This window comes from Homalodisca vitripennis, chromosome 5, assembly GCF_021130785.1.
Source record: "Homalodisca vitripennis isolate AUS2020 chromosome 5, UT_GWSS_2.1, whole genome shotgun sequence".
Taxonomy (NCBI): Eukaryota; Metazoa; Arthropoda; class Insecta; order Hemiptera; family Cicadellidae; genus Homalodisca; species Homalodisca vitripennis.
Genome location: NC_060211.1, coordinates 52,377,355 through 52,400,626, shown reverse-complemented (window position 1 = coordinate 52,400,626; position 23,272 = coordinate 52,377,355). Strand labels below are relative to the sequence as shown.

The 23,272-nt window shown below is 34.1% G+C and overlaps 1 protein-coding gene across 7 annotated transcripts in view; it reads left to right on the top strand.

Annotated features, from left to right (window-relative positions):
* Positions 1-23,272, top strand: part of LOC124362183 (ankyrin repeat domain-containing protein 17-like) — a 125,099-nt gene that overhangs the window by 17,487 nt on the left and 84,340 nt on the right. For 6 of the 7 annotated variants that reach the window (XM_046816451.1, XM_046816455.1, XM_046816453.1 and 3 more), the window contains exons 2-7: positions 4,319-4,463; positions 5,456-5,609; positions 10,078-10,222; positions 14,646-14,793; positions 16,722-16,873; positions 22,560-22,688. In XM_046816451.1, the coding sequence (XP_046672407.1) occupies positions 4,319-4,463; positions 5,456-5,609; positions 10,078-10,222; positions 14,646-14,793; positions 16,722-16,873; positions 22,560-22,688 (873 nt within the window). The remainder of the gene's footprint in view (positions 1-4,318; positions 4,464-5,455; positions 5,610-10,077; positions 10,223-14,645; positions 14,794-16,721; positions 16,874-22,559; positions 22,689-23,272) is intronic. The other variant, XM_046816454.1, reaches the window with a different exon arrangement.

Sequence of the window (23,272 nt, the reverse complement as noted above, 5' to 3'; positions counted from 1 at the left end):
GTGATTTGTTTAGAACCGAGAGACTTTATTGTTATTTATTTTGAATATGGAGTTAAGTTATTTATTTTATTATATTATTATGTTCTGTAAATTTGTACATTATTATTAATACTTAGGTCAGCAAAAAATTTTGCTCTGTTTTTATTATTTTCAAATTTTGTACATTCAGGGAGTTTATTATATAATGTGACTCTTGCTTTTGACAGTAGTTTTCTAAACAAATTTAGCCTTTGTTGGTATTGATAGTACTCTGCCCCTTCCTTACAATAATTTATATTTAAATCTTTATATTGTTTCCAAAATATCAAAACAAGCCAAAGTAAAAAGTTATAAGCCTCTAGAAAAGAAAAGAAACTAATTCGCTCAAATTTTTAATTTAATAAAATTTATTTACAGTACTTTTATACAACAAAATGTATAAAAAGAGCAATAATTTATTTTTTTGTCCTTGTTTACACCAAGACACAATTATCGGCACAATTGTAAACTGTATGTTGTGTTCAAGACTACGTCAGCTATCAGAGAAAACATTGTTACAAAGATGTGATTCACAAAACAAAGAGGAAGAAAAACAATACAAAGCTTCTATCAGTAGATCAAAACCTATAGAATACGGTGAAGGTTAGATGACTAGGTTTAATAGTACAACATTCACATTCCTATAGTTAATGTCACAGCATTTGTACTTGTAGCAGTAGTATAGAACCTTTTCGCTCAACATTGATTCTTGGTTCTAAAAGCGTTGACACAAAGTAAACACACTAAACAATACAATTAACACACAAAATACTCAAAAAGTCAACAACTGATCAGTTGTTATGGAACTGAAAAGATCACTTAACCTTAGTCTTCTTGTTTGTAGTATTTATACATAGAATATAAAGTTTTAATTCTTAGTTTTTTAGTGTAAAAGGTTTTAAAAAATTGGGCTATTTTTAGATACGGTTAAATGCATTAATAGATGGTTTTAATGTAACAGATAAGATTTGAGTGCATATATAAAATGTATGATTGCTTTTATTTTAGTAACCCTTTTACCGCCACAGATGTATGTTACCTTGGTGCGCAATGATTGCCAAGTGCTAATGCAGCTGACTGTCATTGGAACATTGCCGACCTGAAGGCTGTAAAACACTGTGATTAAATTTAATAATATACTGACATCTGTTCAAACGATTATAAATCCGCTTACATTATCGCTAAATTATAATTTTTGTTTGTCTTTAAATGTTCTACATTTACATGTGTATAGTTTTGAAAGCTTGTACCAGTTTTTCTAATTTCGTGAGTGTAAAAACCCAAATGTATTAAACAATTTTAAAACTTTTTATTTTAAAGAAGTATAAAAGTACAATCAGTTTTGAGTTCTATTCACACATATTTACAAACCATGTTAATCAGCAGCTGACAACATGGAGCAGTTGTGCATGGCCTGCTTGATATTTAGTTGTTCTATCACTTTTGGGTACATTATTTTATATTTTTACTCAATGCAAAGTCAATCTAATTGGCCTGCAGCATTTCTCCTTGTGAGCCAGCATATCAGGTTTTGGCAGAGGATGTAATCTGATAGCCGTTTAGATAGGCCAGTGGGGCCAGTGGTGTTACTCAAAATAAACTATAAAGCCTATTACATTGGTCTGTGTTGGTAAAAGGGTTAACAACAGCCTTTTTGTAATATACTTTTAAGAGTTACTTTTATTTATATACAGAACGATTATTATGGAAAATTGTAACTTAAGGAAAAGACCTAGTTGTTCAGGCATGTTTCAAAGATTGTTACCAAATAAAAAACCAGTCAACTTTGTATACCCCTTCTCATAGAATAAAGAATACAATCTCTAATTATTTTTAAAAATTTAGTTGTTTATATAACAAAACATCATGATTTCCTAAAATTGAGCGTTAATATTCTCAATTATACATCAATATTAAAATTCATGACTCGTGTTGCGGCGAAGGCATTAATTAATTATTTGCAAACACAATTTGTTGCAGATGAACGCCATCAAGAGTTATGAATAGTAAATAAATTACTGTAATGTTTATACAATATTTATTTAAGATCTTTACTGCAGCTTTATCCATACTGAGTGATTTTGAGACAACTTGTTACAGGCCATTATAATTAATAACAATTAGTATTCCAAACCTCTACCAATCGCTAAGTAGCCCTTCTTACATAATAGATATTCCTTCATATTCTAAATGCAATAAACCTTAGATCCAAGCTGTCTTATTTAACAATTTGATTTTTAACATGTTTGTCTCAGTGATCAGTGAATACATTAAATATAACCATGAAACTGCTTTACAATTAGCTTTTAGAAAATCCTCCTGTATAATGATGTTATATTTTAAGACTTTTGTATTAATACTTTATTATACACTACTTAATTTAGATGCAATAAAGTTTTGTTTCAAGTTATTCGGCTTATATTAAATTATCTTTTATTTGAAATGCTAATACTCATAGTCATAGTGTCATAGACTTATATAAACTCTCATACAATTAAAAATTCTTTATTTTAAAGATGAAAAATTATTGTATCTATGTTGGAAGATCCATGTAAATAAACCCATAAAGTGATAATGATAAATTTTTATCTCCAAGATCCATTGGGTTCCATTAGCTTGAAATTCCTCAATCTCAGCTTATATTTTGAGCCACACCAAGGGACAATAATATGATAGTGATGTAAAGTTTTATATCAGTTTATTGAAATTGATATTGAAATTATATATATATATATATATATATATATATATATATATATTTACTAGCAGTTACCCGCGTCTTCGCACACAATTTCCTGTTGAAAAACTGGACAATATGTATTCTTTTTCTATGACATAATAAACAGTCCTGAGATAATCGATAGTCACTCAAAGTTATTCAAATCTCCTGATCCATTTTAGATTTAAGTTTAAAGAACAGTGTTTTGGGATCCTGAAGCCGTAACAGTTTTTATAAGATTCGTATTTCCCTCCAACATGCCATAATAGTTAATTGAATTAAGTTATTTAATTATTAATCGTTCTCCAACAATTTCAATAACAATAACAGTTTGCCTCTGTTCCATTGACGAAAGTGTAAACGTATAAATAGCATTTCTATTCCCATTAGATGGTTTATTGATCATTGGCGCAGTCAACATTTAAAATTAGATAATAACTTTGTCTTGTAATCTGCATTACACTTACAAGCAGTTTAAAATAATAAAATATTTTCTAAAATTTTAGAGTAAACAAATTTTTTCTGCCTCTGAACTTCAGCTGAAAGTGTTAACAGCTGTTAAGTATCAGTTCACTTTGTATTACGTGTCGTAGCACAGTTTTTGTTGTTGTCTTGAAATCCATATAATACAACCTGTACTATACCTGTATTGTTGGCCTTTCTCTTTACCTACACTATATTTACCTTAAAACCTTTCTCCAATGTCCATCTAAATTTGTTTGATAACAGACTTGTATCTGTAAAGAACCTAGTGCTTTTATTCAGTAAGAATTATTATATAACATACATTTTCAATCTACCTTTGAAGTAAGTTTGGATTTTATTCATTCTATTTGTCCTCAATGCCAGTGGTGTTCCGTTTTGACATACTCTGTACCTTAGAGCTTGGAACATTAGAATCACTTAGTTTCATCTACGCTTATGTTTCACACTGGGATATTATGAATTGTTGCTGTGCAATTTATTATTCAACAGTTAAAGAAGATCGATATCATAATTTTATTTAATATTATCTAATTATTAATACTACCCATTCTGGCTACTATTTCTTAGCACTCAAATAATACAATAATTAATTAATTACCTAACTTTATTTTTAATTTTGGTAATTATCCATTACTTAATTGTATGTAGGCTATGGATGTACACATTTGAAGTTGAAATTTAGCTAGTATTTAGAATTGTCCAAAAATTGGCAGACAGACACATCCTGGCATGCTTAAATAGATTTATGTACCTTTCTTGGCACTGAATGGTAAATAAATATGATCATAAGTCCGGCAGTTGCAATAAATTGTAATAACTAGTTGGTCTTACTACTTATGTAGATTGTTATGTGGTCTCAGCTTCTATCCCATTATCAGATACACTAGTGCGTAAATAAAGTGATACTTAACAGTCAGTTTTATTCGTCACATATTCAAAGATATTCTATTCATTTCTGTAGTTGATTGATTAATCAATCGACCACACCAATTAGAATTTCTTTTCTTTCCCTGAACTTTCAGGAGTCGACCTTTATTACATCATTTTTTGTTTTGTTTATGAAACAGTGAGTAAAATGTATTGAATATATTACAGGTCGAGTCATTTGTCATCGACAATGAAGAATTAGTTGATGAGCCCAGTCTGCAGACATCTAAGTTCCTGTTGTCACCAGAAGATAACGACCATTCGGTTGATCCAGAAACCCAGGCTCGTTTAGAGGCTCTCTTACAGGCCGCTGGTTTGTGTTGCATTTACTTTCACTCATCAAGTATTTATTATAACAATTATGAAATGAGAACTTAATCTTTTTAAATCCACTGTCTGACAACAAATGCAAATGTAATGTGGTAAAAAAAAATACGGACAATTAAATACTGTTACAAGCTTAATTGCTAATTAATTTGTGTTAATTAAGCGACACAGATTATTCATAATCTAAGTTCTTTGAAAGCATCTATTGATATAAACAATGTGTAAACCTTGTTTGTTACATGGATAAAAACTGCAAGTTGAATTGCTGTAAAATGGCTTCTTTAGAAAATGGGAATCTATTCAGATAGTATAGTGTTATACCAATTTATAAACAAGGTTCTGTAAGGACTAACAGCCCATATTATTTCTGCCAGCATTCATCAAATTGGGGAAAGAAATTGTCATAGATTAACATGTTCCCAGATTACAATCGCAGTGAGTGATGTGTCATGATCATCGCACACAGTGTCACATGCTAGTTAAAAGATTTAAACTTAATTTACTAACCAATCAATACACACCAATATTTGTTCTAAAAATCAGGTACGGTTTTTAAGAATTGTCTGCTATTTATGCTAAGTTGTGAAGGGGCTATGAATTAAAAAACAAGTCACACACTGTATTCTTGGGCCTGACAAAGGCATTTGATACTGTGTAAATTACAATACTTTACTCATTCAAAAAGAATAATCATTTGAAGTCCGTTTTATTTATAATATATGTGTAGATAAAATCCTATTTATATGGAGAACTCAAAAAGTTTCAACAATATTATGTATATAAATGCAGTAAAAGAAAACGTTACAATTTAAAATTCTGATCACAGCCAAAATTAGACAGAAAAAATAATAATATGAATAATGAATAAATTAATTTCATTTTAGTCACACATTTGTTTTACTACATCATTAAAAACTAAGTTGTTATTATCAAATATAGTTTGTTTTGCTTCAGTTAGAGAAAATTGCCACTGTGCAGGTATCGGCAAACTTGCTGCGGGCGACGGCAAGCACCTAGCTGACCCTGAGGTGTTGCGGAGGCTGACATCGAGTGTGTCTTGTGCTCTAGACGAGGCAGCCGCAGCACTCACGCGCATGCGCAGTGAGAACCCCCGCCCCCAACAGGAGACCAGGTAACTCGCTTAACTTGTTTGTGATGAAAATTGCCCTTCTCTATATAGTAAGTGTACATAATACATTTATTCTTTATTCTTATTTCATATAAGAAGAATATTGTATTGATATGGGTTAAAAATGTTGATCTTTTATTTTTAGTGGAAATTATCCATTTTAGAATCCCCGCTATTGAAGTTAAAAATATTTTTTTTCCCAAAACAATAAAAATCCAGCTTTTTAATTAATTATCTATTTACAATGTAATTAATTATTATTATAGTCATTTTTTTTTTTTTTTTTTTTTTTTTTTTTTTTATACAAAAAAAATGTACACATTACAGTTGTACCTCGATAAGACGAATTTCAAGGGCTATGTAAAAAAATTTGTCTTATCGAGGTATTCTTAATAAAGAGGTTCATTTTATCGAGGTTTAATACTGCTGTTATTCGTCTTATAGAGTTTGTCCTTGTTCTGAGATAACTTCTGTAAACTGAAAATTTTTGTAGCGAACCTCTATAATACTGCAACAATTTAAAAAATACATTATCCCATGTATGTATTAAATCACTGGTACATATGGTTTTAGAAACTTTTACTTAACAGATCTATATTTTATAAAAAAATTGTTTGTGAAATGTTTGTCTCATTAGAGGTTGCGTTTGTCTTGTAGAGGTTCTGTGCTAAGTTTATTCGTTGTATAAAAGTTAATCAGTGTTAGCCTAAATCACAAAAAAATCCATGTTATGGATGTTTTTATCTAATTACCAAGTTGTATAGAGGTGTTTTTAGCATCGAGTGTTACCAAAGTTTCAAGGGGATTTGAAAAAATTTCTCTTATAGAGGAATTTGTCTTATCAAGGATTTCGTCTTATCAATGAATTTGTTTTATCGAGGAATTCGTTTTATCAAGGTTCGTACTAATGAGGTTTGACTGTACTGTTTCTAAGAAATTATGAAATGAAAACAATTTGAAAGTTGAATGAGAACGCGTTTAATCTCGAAACTTCGTATTTTCTGTGACGTGGTTCATGAAACTGTGAATGAAGATCGACATATGTTGGTAAGCTCCCATTTGACGCCGTGATCCAAAGTTTGCCTCCACTAGTGTACTGGATTTTATTTTTGTTAGTTCTACCCCTGTGTCACGGCAATCTTTTCATACACGTAACAATCCATTGGACAATTAAAGTCGACCAACCAATTGTCTCAAGCCTCTACCACCACACCTGCGGTACACTATTAGCTGTGGCATGCGGTAGTGGCTGCGGTACAAGCAGTTTTTGTGTTTAAGTTTTATTCAGTCACCAAAGTGGGGTGTTGGATTTTTACCAGACCTGATAAGTTACCTTTTGGAGAAAAAATAGTGGATTTGCGACCACAAGTTAAGTCGAGAAGGGGGTGTTTGGGTCCGATATGATGTACAGCAATGACTGAATGAGCTGAGGGCTGAGTGGCAGGAGAAAAATGTAACATCAGGAGTTGGCAGCGGAATATCACCCTGCCGCTCATGTCTGTAGTGCTTTCTCCATATCTACAATACAAACATTAAATTAAACCGGTGCTGTAACGCTCACCGCTTACTGCTCGTATTGTGGCTGAGGCTTCGGTTGTGTCAACGATTGCTCCTCACAAACATGATCCATTTGGTCGTCAGATTACATAGGAGAAAACAAAGAAACTGATGATATGACGGGAACAACCTCGACTAAACTTAACTACGTTTACACGATTCAAAAAGTTGTGCAAGTTTTGTGTCCAACAGTAAAAAACACTTGTCTAAACGGGTGCTAGTGTTCACATGAGTGCTACCGCAACCAGTGCTGTACAGTTGTTTGCAAGAACTAGAGAGCAGTGTCGGGCATCATTATTTAAATTTAAACATTGTCGAGACGTCAATTTCGTGTGTGATTCAGCGATACAGCTGTAGTAAGTGCTTGCGACAGTTCTTGCAATTTCCAGTTAATTAATCAGTTAATTTCCATATTTTGGCCGGCAGTGGGATAATATTTGAAGCCACAATATTTTCACGGGACTGTAGCCAGAGCTCCCACCATCTATGAAAATCTGGAAAAGCATAGATTACACATAAATTATGGGATCCAAAAACGTGTAAAATGTTTATAATATCCCTGGAGTTTTTACTAAGGACAAAGCGATTCCAGTACTCGATACTGCGACTCTTTTTATTCTTTTCTGATATAAATAGGAGTGCTTAAAACATGCTTCGAAAATCACGATATCCCAATATTACAACTAGTGGTGTGCGGAGGCTGAATATTGAATCCAAATAAGTCTATTCGTAGACCACAGCTGTTCGGTAGTGCGTAGATTATTGATTGCTAACACATTTTTGTACGTTCTATGCCAAGAAATGTAGATAGATAACCAAATTAATAAATTACTCTAGTTTAACAAATAATATTTTAGCTTTAATTCGTGTTTTATATTTTTATTTTAGCACATTGTCTAGAGCCTGCTGTGTCTATTCGTGGACAACTTACTGATCGGAAATACACAAAGTATTGATTGCTACAAGATGTTTTTGTAGCTCTTACTGTATAATTTAGAAACACACATTAATAAACAGGGTGGCCACCCGACTGGGGAAACCGGGAATAAGAGAATTTAATGGACCGGGAATTTTTCTGAGAACCGGGAAAATTTCAAAAATAATTTTTTTGTCTCTAAGAATTATAACATGAAGATATAGTTTGACAGCTTCTTGAATAAAGAACTGATTAATCATGAAACATCGTATTTTACGTGACGTGGCTCGTAAAATTGTGAATGAAGATCGACGTATGTTCGTGAGCTACATCTGTGGCCCGTTGATCTAAGGTTACCTCTACTAGTGTAGTGAGTTTATCTTGGTTAGTTTTACTCCTGTGTCTTGGTAAGCCTCCGTCTCCGTCCCCCCAAAAAAGCGTAACAATGCATTGGACAATTAAAATCGGCTGACCGATCGTTTCTGACTTAACGAGTAGTACACTTTAAGCGGTAACACAGGGCGGTAGTAACCGCGATACAAACGGGTTTTTTTGTACTTAAGTATTCAGTCGCCGAAGTTGGGTCTCCGGAAGTTGTTGTCCAACTCTAATTTTTTTTAGAGAAATTAGTGTTTTGGAAATACGTGTGATAGATAGATAGCACAGGCCTAAAATGTACAGTGTTGGTCTATGAACGATTGCTCCTCACACACGCTCTGATTGTCATCAAATTACAAAGGTTAAAACACAGGAAGTGATGTTATGTCTTTATATCACAGTCACATCCAAATCTCGACTGAACTGCGTTTACATCGGCAAAAAATTGTGCAAGTTTTGTGTCCAACTAAACATCGCTAGTCTAAACGAGCGCTGCCGCAACCAGTGCCAGCATTTGGTTACAAGAACTGGAGAACAGTGTCAACTATTAAAATTTCAATTATAAACATTGCTGAGACATCACTGTTGTATGTGAACAGACTTCGTCTTGACTCCCAGAACAACCAACGATACAACTCTAGCAAATACTTGTGACAGTTATCGTGAGTAAAATTGCTTGTTCACATTATGCTACAGTAGTTGTGCAGATTCTCTCGAAACTTTACTTACAAGTGTAAACGCAACTTAATGTTGTTGTCAGTCTACAAACGGCAGACGGCCAGCCGATTGAATTAGCCACGCTCATCAGTTTCCGTCGTTAGAGCGGCATTGGTTGGACGATGGCTGGAAATCCCGTCAGTTCTCCGGTCAACTATTTACCGGAACAACTTCTACGCACACATGGCAATCGTTCAAACGGTTCGAACTGTTCAAACCAAATAGTACAACGTTCATGAGGATCTTTATGTCTTGTCGTTTCGTAGTTCTTGACTGTAATCTAACTGACTGAGTCTGCACTGTCTGTTTATTTGTAAATTGTACTGAACCGACCTTGTGTTCAGGCGAAATCATTGTCTCGTACCGAAAGTTAGTCCACCGCTACACCTCTGACCCGCAATACTGCACTGCAGTCTGCCCCATGGTAGCGTTGTGTTGGTATTTATTTGTTATCTTTGTATTTATGGATTGGATACATGTATTTTCTGAACATCACAGAAAGGAAAGTTGTTAGGTATACACAGTGTTATGTTGACACAGAGATAAAAACTAAGGAGCTTAAAATAGGTGATAACAATAAATCGTCACTAAATTTCTCGCATATTGCTAGCAACGAAGTGCTAGAGTACCGCAGCTTTGTGGCATTTCTTACAAATACTGCTAGTGACGATAAGACGTCATCGTTGCACTTGGTGTAAGGGTTAAATACAGTACTACAGTTGTCAAACTAGATAATCGGAAATTCTAGACCGGGAATTTGAGAAGAGGTTTTGAGTGGCCACCCTGATAAATTAAGATAATAGGATGCACTTCAATGAGTGAAATTACCATCATCTTGTTTTGTATATATATATCCCTCCTTTTAATGCTTGTATCCCATATTAAAACCACATATTATTGCAGATCTCTAGCGGAGGCGTGTTCGGATGGTGACGTGGGCACAGTCCGCAAGCTGCTTACTGAAGGCAGGAGTGTGCATGAGACTACCGAGGAGGGCGAGAGCCTGTTGTCCCTGGCTTGTTCAGCTGGTTATTATGAGCTAGCACAGGTAAACTTATCAACCACATTTAAATTGATGAAGGCAGTATTGGACATGACACTACCGAGGAGGGCGGGAGCTTATTGTCCCTAGCTTGTTCAGCTGGTTATTATGAGTTAGCACAGGTAAACTTACTAACCACATTTAAATTGATGAAGGCAGTAGTGGACATGACACTACCGAGGAGGGTGGGAGCTTATTGTCCCTGGCTTGTTCTCTTGGTTATTATGAGTTAGCTCAGGTAAACTTACCAACCACATTTAAAATTGATGCAGGTAGTAGTGGATATGAGACTACCGAGGAGGGCGGGAGCTTATTGTCCCTGGCTTGTTCTGTTGGTTGTGATGAATTCGCACAGTTAATCTTATCAACTTATAATAATTGCTGAAGGTAGTAGTGTGAGTGTTTGAGATTACTTAGGAGGGTGATAGCCTGTTGTTCCTGGCTTGTTCTGCTAGTTACTATGCCTAAAGCGTATGTAAACTTACTAAGTAAATTAGATTTTTTTTTCATAATGATTTGATTTTTTTATTTGTTTAAGAAATATTTTTTAACTATGAACTTTGACATGGTTTTTGTTCTGTTCATATTTTTTAGAATTTCCAACAACATTTTTAATATATCTAAATCAGTTTTTTAATGTTAAATAAAAATCTCCAAAATATTAAGTTTACTGTCCTACTGAATTGTTGTATAGTATATAATTGTTATTGAACGTTTTCTATCAGCCTGCACATTACATGTATTTGATCAAGACTGTTAGCAAAGGCAATAAAATATACATACATTTTATAAATATATATAAATATACATAAATATTATGACCAATTTTATTACTTTACACTTAAAAATACAAAAAATTTGGTGTAACATTTTTAGGATGAGCGGGCAGGTATCTGTAATGTGCTGAAGATGACAGGGGTATATAACCTCTCGTACTAGTTTTGCTGAAAGAGACGAGCTGGTATATATCTGCCCGTCTGCTGTCTTTTGCATAATACTTACTAACAACAAAAATAATTTGAGTGTATGAAGGCTTCCTGTGACCCTGACTAAAGTATTTTTATGTTCGAAGTAAAATATAACATCTGTATATTTTTAGTACGGCTGACAGTTCGCACCAATTGTAGTGTCAGTTGGCAGTGTGCATAGTAAAGTTACATTATTTTTATAAAACCTTTAGTTTTCAATTAATGCTTATTTGTATACACAGCAGTCTCTCACTAATCTGACACAGTTCAGACTAAACATGTGTCAGACTAATCAAAAAGCCGGATTACTGGAGTTCAATCGATAAACGTGTTTAAATTATGTAATAGAATGTATTGTTACTCAAAAAGTGAATTCTAACCATAAAGATGTTTAATAGTAAAATAAAAAATGTAGAGTACAGCAGTTGAAATACAGTATGTATTTACATTAAAGTACTTTTGTATTAAGCACAAGTCATCATCATCATCATCGTCAGACGTTTCCGTTCTCACGGGTCGTCGTCGTACACAGCCTCCTCCACTTTAGTCTATCCTTCCAGGTCTCCTCTTCATCCACCTGTATTTTTCTGTAGTCCCCTTCTCTCTATGTCTTTCCACACTTGGTCCTCCCATCTTCCTCTCGGTCTTCCTCTTGGTCTTCTTCCTCCTTCCTCCTTCTCCAGTGCTATTCTAGGCATTCTATTATCTCCCATCCTCTTCACATGCCCCATCCACTGTATTCTTCTTCCTTCCATTGTCTCTTGCAGTGAAACTACCTTCAATCTTTCTCTGGTTATTTCGTTCCTTATTCTATCTCTTCTTGTAGTCTTCTCTATCCCTCTTAAAAAATCTCATTTCTGCAGCTTGCAATCTGCTTAAATCATTTTTAGTCCACGTCCACGTCTCTGCTCCATATAATAAAATTGGTTGGAAATAAGATTTATACATCAATACTTTTGATTCTTTCCTGGGAAAGAAATTAAGCACAAGTAAAGTATGAAATTAAAAATATTATTTGATCAAATTAAAAAGGTAAACAAAAAAATCAATGTGAGCCCACCTCAGTTTCAAATTCTTAAGAAGTGTTGGTTTTGTGAAACTTGTATTGCTTCATTTCTGACAAAAAGACTGTCTGTAGTTTTTATTTTGCTTTTTGGACATAACAGACATTTTCAAAACATTGTCATATAGTCTTTTTAAAACCAAGATGTCTTGTGCTGCTTCTCCATTTTCCTCGCCCACTTGATGCTTTTTAGAAAGGCTACTATTGCATTGTCAACATTTATAGAGTGAACTTGCTCTTGAATGTTTTTAATTTTTTCCACCATGTCTTCTTCTTCAGAAATTTCTTGAATAAGTTCTCTTATCACTCATGATTTGAAGGTTTTCTTCAGGGCTGCCAACAAGCCAAGATTGAATGTCACTTATTGTTATGTTTTCTTCAATACCACCATGAAGGGGAACAACTTCCTGAAGTTCATTCAACTCAGTTTCATTTTGATTTTAAAACCTTGAATGCTTAAATCCTTTTAGCTAGATTGACCATTTTCTGATGTACTTGATGTTAGCTTCTTATATTCTTTTAACAGTGGAAAATCGGGTCATACATTCACCCATGAGCAGACAATTGTTTTTGTAGTTACTTTTACCCAAGCATGGTGCAGATTGAAAACAACATTTTTGAGATTGACCTGCTTAAGAGACTGAACAACTCTTGTCACTATTCAACACGTTATAGAGCCGACTTTAAAAAAAATTAATTTTACAGGTCTAAATTACATTTTGATCCATTGGTTGTAGGATTGGGGTAACATAGGTGGTAAAAACAATGTTTGAATACAGCCATCACTTTTTAAAATTTGGTTACATCAGGGTATCTCCAGGGCAATTGTCTTAAGATTAGTAGGGCCTTCTAAGACAATTTGTGTTCCTTTAAAAATTTTTGGCCTGCTGTTACAAAGTTTTGATAAAACTACTGCAAAAACAAAAATTTCATCATTCAACCATGGCTCTGATTTGTATGTATTACAGGGAGATACATTTTTGAAAGCTCTTGGATTTTTAGCCTTTCCGATAAAAATCAGATTAAGTATGTTTTCCGCTAGTGTTATCACATGGCATAAATGTTATTCTTTCTTTCGAAACCTTTCAGCATGGAGCTTTAGCTTCAGCCTTAGGCACCAGTTATTTTTATGTAAAAGCCACCAAAAAAGTCCACTTTCATCAGCGTTATACACCTGGTCCGAACCAAGTTTAAAATCACTGACAACTTTTAGACAGTTTTTTCATAAGGTTCAACTGCTGGTTCATCATAAGATAGTTTTTCACCACTAAAAGCAGGCAAATTCCATAAAATTTTTAGAATTTTTTTAACCAACCTTAGTTAGCTTGAAAATCATCTTTCTTGCTATTACTTTACAAAAATATTTACCTTTTTCTTGTATCATCTCTCTTGGCAATGGTGTGTGTCTGTTTATTTCCTGTACAAACTAGACAAAAAGACACTTTTCTATATGCAGATACTAACGAGTTTTCAAAGGTTTTCCGTTTAGTCGAAAGATTATCATTTTCTTTCATAAAGGCTTTATTTTTTCTTTGTTTTTCTTGATATCATATATGACTGCCCGTTCCACGTCATACTCTGTCGCTAGTTGTGTGAATGTTGCACCATTTTCAAGTTTATTTATAATCTCATTCTTTTCAATTAAAGTTAGAGTTTTAAGTTTTTGTTTTTCATTTGATGGCATTTTTAAATTTAATTAATAAAAAAGTAATAAAAATTATGATTCATATATAAGATTATGTTTCAAAGCACAAATAAAGTCACAGTGCAGTACAACCTCACTGTGACACTATCATTAACTATACAGTACAATATTTATCAACTTAACACACTACTACAAATACTAACCACCATAAGTTATGAACAATGCAATAAGCACAAAAATAAAATGATCCCCAAAATATCTCACAAACTTCTTCTATTATATGCACACTATTCAGAAATGGGAAAACAATGGTGTTAAGTACACTGTCGCTACAAGCTGGAATCGCGAATTGACAGCTATGATGACAGGTAGTTATTCCCCTCTCTTTCACATATCCACACGCAGTGACTTGAATGATGACGATATCGGCATACCCACACTGCCTTTGTGTACTGGCCGGATTACTCGAGGGATTGGACTGGTGTAAGGCCGGACTATAGAATAGAAAACAATGTATGGAATAGAATAATTGAAGTTCCCATGGTAAAAATGTTTTTTGCTATAGTGGTAAAGTAAACAAAAATCAAGTAAATTTATGATTTTCAAATTGGGTAACAAATGGTGTATGTACAGTACATGGTAATCTACTTATTATTTATTTATAAATCTGCAACTATTTCCTCATTTTTATTGTTGTTTTTTCAGTATGTCTATTATGAAATAAGAATCGTTGAACAAATTTGTGTTTTGCAGGTGTTATTGGCCATGCATGCGAATGTGGAAGACAGAGGTATCAAAGGGGACTGTACCCCTCTGATGGAGGCAGCATCTGCTGGTTTTGTGGAGATCGTTAGGCTGTTGATAGCTCATGGAGCAGATGTCAACGCCCAGTCATCATCAGGTAATCCCTATCTCACTCTAAAATATTTCACCATAAAAACTACTAATGGTGGCCGTAAAGGCCAACATAAGATAAGAGACTTTGCCTTTGCTTTACTGACTATAATTTACCTTGACACAACTTGTAATGATGTTGAGGATTGCTGATTCTGTCTTAACCCTTCCCACGCCATTTATGTATTCTATAGTCTTCCTCTAACGCCAACCCATGTATAAAAAATATTTTTCTCCAAGTTTAAAGCTAATCTTATATAAATATGCTATAAGAGGTAAACATAAAAAATATGAAACAGGGAATTTTAATTAAAATTTGCATATATATTTTGATAAAAACCTAAAAATAATTATTTACCACACTGTTATTTTGATCTACATTCAAATCCATAGTACAATCTAATAAAACTGAAAAATTATATTAACTACTAATAAACAGAGCTTTTTTGATCTAAGGTTTCATATATAAGGCCTATTATCTTTTCCTGTCATGTATTTGGTTTTGGCTCTACAATAAGTCTCCTCAGGTGGACAGAGCTAGACAAAGGTCACCCTCTCTCCCTGGCTTGGAATGTAGGTCATCTAAAAATACTTCCTAGTTAATTGTGAAAAAGCAGGAAGCGTGCATATGTTACTCCAAAAGCTCTTTGTGAACTAAAACATAATCCATGGGCGTGCTTGCAACGTGTTATTGTATTGTTCCTAATCGATACTCTTGTATTGTTTTTCTATAATTTATATTGCCATGTTAATATCCTTATCTGTAAAATGGTGTATTACCGTTGATAATAAATTCTTAATTTAGGATATAATCGTGTTTGGTGTTTCAGTTAAAATCTATCATTAGAATATATCCCTTTACAGTTTGGAAAGAATTAAGATTCAGCCTTTCAAACGCTGTCGTCAAATATCGTGATATAATTGGGTTTAGTGTCACTAGAATGTGTAACTAAAGCATTGTCATCATATGCGTTATATCCAATCTATTCTGGCATGAATTATGAATTCTTAAATTGAATTGTTATAATGAGGCAATTATATCAGCAGTAAATTCACAATACCACTGTTACCTTAAAAATAATCTGCCAAACAATCTAACTGGTGTTTTGTAGGTGATAAGTCACTTTTATTTATTTATTTTATGTTATTTACATGCTATAAAACAGGATTTACCCTAATAATATTATAGCAGTTGACTAAAATTCCATAACATACATCAGTGGCTTGAGTTTAATAAAGGTTAAGTCCATAGCACACTGTCTTCACTTCTGGCACACAAATAATAATAAAGACAATCATTGAAAACTTGTCATAAATGATTATACAAAATATATAAATAAACAATATAAATAATAAAATAGTGACGAGTGTAATATAATAAATGCAATATTAAACAATGTAATAAATATAATATAATAACAATACAATAAATAAATAAACACTAACCCACATAGAGAACAAAACAACCCATGGAACCTATGGAGAACGTTTTGACCTATGGATCTCATGACAACAATGGCTTAATCTTTTTTTTGAAAACATTCAAGCTGTCATGGGTGAATGTCAAGAACTATATCGGAACTATAACTTTCCTTCTGCAAATTAATATCACTAACAGTTAATATCATTTGGAACAACTTGGATTGGCCATATTATATTGTAACACTAAATGAATAACAAGTTATAAGCAAACCAACACTGCTGAGTAAACTGTATTTTCTATTTAAATGTAATTGTTTAGATGTATACTTCTTAGCTTGTTCATTTTGTAATAGATTTTGGATATTTTAATTTTGTTTTTTATTTGTATGATTTTGGTTGTAGAACTAAAATTAACACCACAGCATTCTTGTAAAGTTAACTTTTATAACTTATGGCAATATCATAATTAATTGTGAACCTGACAGAGGGTTGTAACTTTGCGGTTTGTTACAGGCAACACGCCACTAATGTACGCATGCGCAGGCGGGCATGAACATTGCGTAAGAGTGTTGCTAGAGGCAGGTGCCAACGTGGAGGACCACAACGAAAATGGCCACACACCACTTATGGAAGCTGCTAGTGCTGGTCATGTTACCGTGGCCAAGGTAAGTAATTAGGTTTATACATCTTACAGTGTCAGGAACAAGACGTGCCTGAGGTACGTACTATTTCCCTTAGTATGCAGTAAATTTATTGTAAACGTAATCAAAACCATGAGAGTCAAAAATATGCTTACAGCGGAGAAGTAACCAATCATTCATGAAGGTGAAGAACTGCTATATTCAAATTACATATGAGAGAAGTGGTGGAATAGACACTACTACATATAATGAACAGTTTTAAAGTTATGGAGAGTCCGAGTGTCAGTAATAATGGTTTCGCTTAAGTCGATATAATGTTCAATTTTTGAAACGTTCAAAATCATCTATTACCCATCAATTTTACATTTAAATCCACTGTTACCCAACAATTTTACATTCAAATCATCTATTACCCAACAATTTTACATTTAAATCCACTGTTACCCAATAATTTTACATTCAAATCATCTATTACCCAACAATTTTACATTTAAATCCACTGTTACCCAACAATTTTACATTCAAATCATCTATTACCCAACAATTTTACATTTAAATCCACTGTTACCCAACAATTTTACATTCAAATCATCTATTACCCATCAATTTTACATTTAAATCCACTGTTACCCAACAATTTTACATTCAAATCATCTATTACCCAACAATTTTACATTTAAATCCACTGTTACCCAACAATTTTACATTCAAATCATCTATTACCCATCAATTTTACATTTAAATCCACTGTTACCCAACAATTTTACATTCAAATCATCTATTACCCAACAATTTTACATTTAAATCCACTGTTACCCAATAATTTTACATTAAAATCCACTGTTACCCAACAATTTTACGTTAAAAATCCACTGTTACCCAACAATTTTACGTTTAAATCCACTGTTACCCAACAATTTTACGTTAAAATCCACTGTTACCCAACAATTTTACGTTTAAATCCACTGTCACCCAACAAATTTACGTTTAAATCCACTGTTACCCAACAAATTTGCATTCAAATCCACAGTCACCCTATCCAACAGGAGGAAGGCAACATTAGGATGTTTATGCCAAGCTTATGGTAATCATAACAAATGTTATGGTGTTCTATGCCATACATTAGTTACGGTTTTATTTGATTCTTGTTGGGACTGAAGTTGTTGGTTAATCTACAAGTCAGTGTTGACTGCAACACTTCTGGTTCAAACTCATCCTAGTAATAGGTAATATCATAATATTACACTGCTATATAATAATGAAAATATTATGAAATCTAATTACGTAGACAATAATAATAGAAGGGCTATTCTAAACATAACTGCTGTTAAGTTTTAAATACACCCAATTAGATAAACATATTTTATTATATACAATTAATTGAAAACTACATACTTATTTTATTTTTCTACATGATTGCTATTAAGATTTAAGCACATATCATATATTTTGACTAACTTAGAAGTGCCTCCTTAAAAAAGGTTCTGCTGCCTGTACCATTAGACAGCCAATTATAGTGTCTGAGTTCATCGTCGTCATCGAAACACTGAGATCCAAGCCACTTTTTCTGGTAAATTTGTGGAAATGTATCCAAAAGCCCAGGGATTGTGAAATGTTGGTCTTCTCTGTTTTGTTGATTTAGTCTAAAAATTCATCACTCACCACTGATGGCCTGTCGCTCCTTTCTTTATCATGTATGTTTGTTCGTCCATTTTTAAACAAACAAACCCATTCGTATACACTCCCTTGACTCATAACGTTTGGTCCATAAACGGCACAAACTTCCCTACGAATAGATGCCGCCAAATATTGTTTAATTGTAAAAACCTAATTACAGCATGCACTTTTTAGCGGGAAACTCTATCGCAGTACACATTTTGTGGGAAATTCAATTGTGGTACATATTTTGCAAAGCTATAGAAAATAAAGAGCGCTTGTATGACCTGACTGCCACGGCTAGATGGTGACTGACCTGTCACTTGTGCCAGTGTGTGAGATAGAGCACTACCAGTGCTGTAAACAAATGGTGGTTACTTCTGGAATGGTCTTCGTATCTAGTAATTATTAATTGGATTGTGTTACTTGTATTTATATGTTATCAGGCTTAAAAAATGTATTAACAAAACATGAGCCATAAAAAATTAACAATTTTCTCTGATTACAATGGTGGTGGGGGATGGGTCCTTGAGAAGCCCTTCCTTGTATTCTGATTTTCTCTGGAAACGATTTAGTTACCCTACCGTACCCTGAGTCATAATAGTTAATTACAACAATATGCAACTGTGTTAAGGATTGTGTTTAGTCGTAGAATGTGTTGTGATGTCCTTTCAAAACTCAAGGGTCTGATAAAAAATGGCTGGTTGACACATGTTAAAAAAATTAGTGCAAATAGTAATCAGGATAAAAGTAGTGTTTCTAGAGTTTAAAAGTTATTGGGCATATATTCTTTAAATCTATTTTATGGTTCGTTAATAATAAACAAACTTAGTTTTCCATCATATTATTACTTGAAAAGTAATAGGTCTTAATAAGTAAATTCACTTCAGTAATACTAAAACTAAGAATTTTCATTTTGATTCCTGTCAGGATTAGTGAGCTAAATATTTTTGGTTAAGGGCTGTTAGTTGAGCCAAGAAACCATAAATGTGTGTAAGGGGATGGGAGGAAGTGGAAGAGGGTTCTCACCTCAGGACATTCTGCCAGAGAGCTATTACCTCTTAAAAAGATCAATCTGAACATTAATTCTCTCAAACACCATTGTCAATTTTTATAATTATTTTAATACTCATTTCAAGATTATCTTCTTTCTTCCAATTTTGACAGTGCTTACGTTTCTATCTATAACACTGAACTGCATGTATAGAGCAAGAGAGCAAACAGAAATATTTTTTAGGAAAAAATTAGAAAACTTTGTTGTCTTGAACATACATATGCAATTTCATATTCAAGGTATCTCTGTGTTAATTTCTTTATTCACTGATGACCTGAATAGTAAAATTATCTTATAAGACATTGTGGTTAAGAAGTAGCAGAGTTAAGTGATTAAATTTAAAATGTCACTTATAACAGTCACTATGCTATTGATGAAAATGTGATCTGCTGGATTGAGGCATACGTAGTATTAATGTTTAAATAATAATGTTGTAAGATTTTATTTAGAGATAAAATAATTGGTTTGGACACGCGTCTTGGGTACTACTGTACTATAAAAGTTGGACTCGCTCCTTCCATGTAACCACCGAAGTTTACTTTGCGCTATAGTTACCACAAATCAATGTTACAGACGCAGGTTTATGGAGAAAGAATAAATGTTCCATCAAAAATTGCTGGGAGCCTAAATGTTTTTAGACATAAGCAATACAGGCTCCCATCTCCACCCCTCGCCAATGCCTACCATCACCCGGTTGTGTGTCTAGACTAAGTGTTTCATATGAAAAGCCTTCCATAAAGAAAATTTCTGGGTGTTCACAAATGGTCTAATTATGAACAATAAAAGTTATTACATTATAATAATTAACTTCAAAATCAACCTGTGTAAAGTTCAAAAGTTTTTAAATTGCAACAACAGCTGCATTAATATTTCCAGAAGGGACAATATTGAAATGTTTTTAAAATAGCTAGTACAAACTAAATGTGTGTCAGATGCGAAGGTGCATTAGTAGCAATTCATACCTACATCAGTTTCCTCTATTTAATTCCTACCTAACAACATATTTACTGAAAGAATGTTGCCGTTGTGATTTAGAACCAAAACGAAAAACCTATTGCAGTCTTAAAAGAATTATTTTTGTAAGTAGACAATTATAACAGGTAACAGAAGAGTAACTTGCTAAAACCTAGTGTTTCCTCAACAAATTTCCCCAGTAAATCAAAGTCTAATGACCAATGGCAACAATGGGAGAACTAAAGTTCAAGCTCAACTTTAAAACATGGGAATTACAGTTTTGGGTACAATGGGAAGTTGCTGAAACCCTCTTCTCCAATCAAAAGTGACAAGAACTCCTTGTAAATAAAGGATCAGTACTGGTGACAATCATACAAGAAATTCTAATAAAAGCGGGTTTAAAAACAATCTAAAAATGTATAAACTCCCAAGTAGATGAACTGCAAGATCCTACCACCAAACCCAGTCTCTGTTAAGTCATTGATGAAGGGAACTTCTGAATTTTCCATAGGAAGTAATGTTCTTGGTGTTATAATAAAGGTGATCATTGAAATAGTGCCCATCTACTACGTTGGATCAGATTAATGTTAAACCATCAGCCGTCGGCAGTTCATAATTGATGTGGATATGAGATTAGCAATTTTATTTTTTTTATTTTGTTCTTGTTTTGATTTTTTTTTGTTTTATTTTGTTGTTGGACAAGAAGTTTAGAAACTACACTTAGTCCTAGTAGGACCTTTGTGCTGCTTCTGGAGTGACAGGATATTCTGGATGGGTAAGGTTGGGGGTAGGGGCCACCTCTTGTCGAAATCCATTAAGAAGAAATTAGGGCATTAATCTCAGTCATGTTCCCTCAGAAGAAGAGGAAGTCAGCTCTGATCCAGCCTCTCCAGTCAAAGCAGGCAGGGGGGTGGTACACACTTATGTTTAGGCTAGCAAGAACCTTTGACTCTTAATGAACCTCACCAACTCCAACAGTCATCTCCCGCAGTAGACTAGACCTTTCAAACTACCCTTGCATCCAAGAATCTCGACATTTGTGGTTAGTTACGTACCGCTCCTGGACATGCATAAAGTTTCCCAGATTTAACCCATTGCGGATCACTGACGAGTTGGGCTCGTCACGCAGCGGCCGGGCCTAACGGCACGAGCTCAGGTCGCAAAAGCAGTCTGCTTTTAAGTTTCCCTCCAAATAGTTCTATTAATGTCTGATAGATCGGGCGATCGTCTTCACTTGTCAACCAAGAATGTTTAACAACGGTCTACGTTTATCGAGTTTTCAAAAGTTTTATAAATATCCTACAGATCGCAGTTGTATGTCAAAGTTGAAAAATCATTCATATGAGTTTACTCTCTGCTTTTTAGCGCTTCTGATTGGGTGTTTTCCTCAGTTGTTATTACAATACTTTTGAGGTTAGTAACGCAGAACTAAACGACGCAGACGTACATGTTGGCGGGTTTAGTCTAGACAATGGCCCGGATGTTGTAATCGCTTCGCCCGAGCCGCTTTATTTAGACTATGATTCAGACATCATCCCTGCCACCCCGAAACCTTGCTCCCGTGTTATCGTTCCTACATCACGGATACTCCAGTAGGCCCATGTTCTATCTGAACAAATACCTTCACAGCTGAATTTTCTAGTATACAATAGCGAGCGATACGATGTGGTGCACCATTGCTGTTCGTGCGGCCGCTGATCGTAAATTAATTCTTGCCCACGCGCCAAAACAATACGATCCGCAATGGGTTAAGTGACACGTCGGTTTTTACTATGCCCAGTGTGGGTTCAAGTGGAAGGTATAAACCAGCCAGAAGTGAACCCCTCCTGGATATCAGCAATTTTGTTAATTAAACGTAATATTGAGATCACTTTCATTACAAGAATTGGTATCCGCTTCATTACAAACAAGAATTGGTAATCGAATGCATAGTTAACATTAGCATGGTTTGGATTACAGTGTGAACTGGAGGTGACTACACTTCCTATAAGTGAGTAAATGATAAATCATAGCAAGTCATTGATAGAAAGGTGATTGTACTTGTAGATATTGCTGGAGCATGGAGCCGGCATCAACACCCACTCTAACGAGTTCAAGGAGTCTGCTCTCACCTTGGCCTGCTACAAGGGTCACCTGGACATGGTTCGATTCCTGCTGGAAGCAGGAGCAGACCAGGTACTGAATGTACTGAATGACACTACTGTTAGTGCAGTGGCATTCTGGTTGGCGTCCTTATCCTGCATCCTCTGAGTAATCACTGGTAGCCTCCTTGTGCTTGCCCTGAGGGTTCATGGTTGCCTCACTCTTGCACCATCCCAGCATGTCATACTGAGTGGTGGTGAACATTCATAGCACATCTACTATCCTTCGACGGCATTGTTGTTTATTGTCTGCAGTTTGAATCCTTAGTAGTGCATAATTATGAGGCTAAGACATAACATTAGTTTACCAATAATAAAACTAAGTATAAATTAACAATCTGTTCAAATAACTTTGTCTCAGTTTAATAGAAACCATTCTTTAATATTGGAGTGGACCGGTATGGGTTGTAAGCAAAAAAGGCAAAGAATCAAAATTGCTTTCCTATAATCATTGGTTAAATAGTTATTATAGATTCTTACAGAAATAGAAAATTTGTATGGGTTTGTTACATCTCAGGAAGAAATCTATTATAGATTGTCATGGCCTTTGGTCTCTCGGCGAGTTAAGAAAATAGGAAGTTGTCTGTCTTTATAAATCTTGAATATTAATTTTCGTAG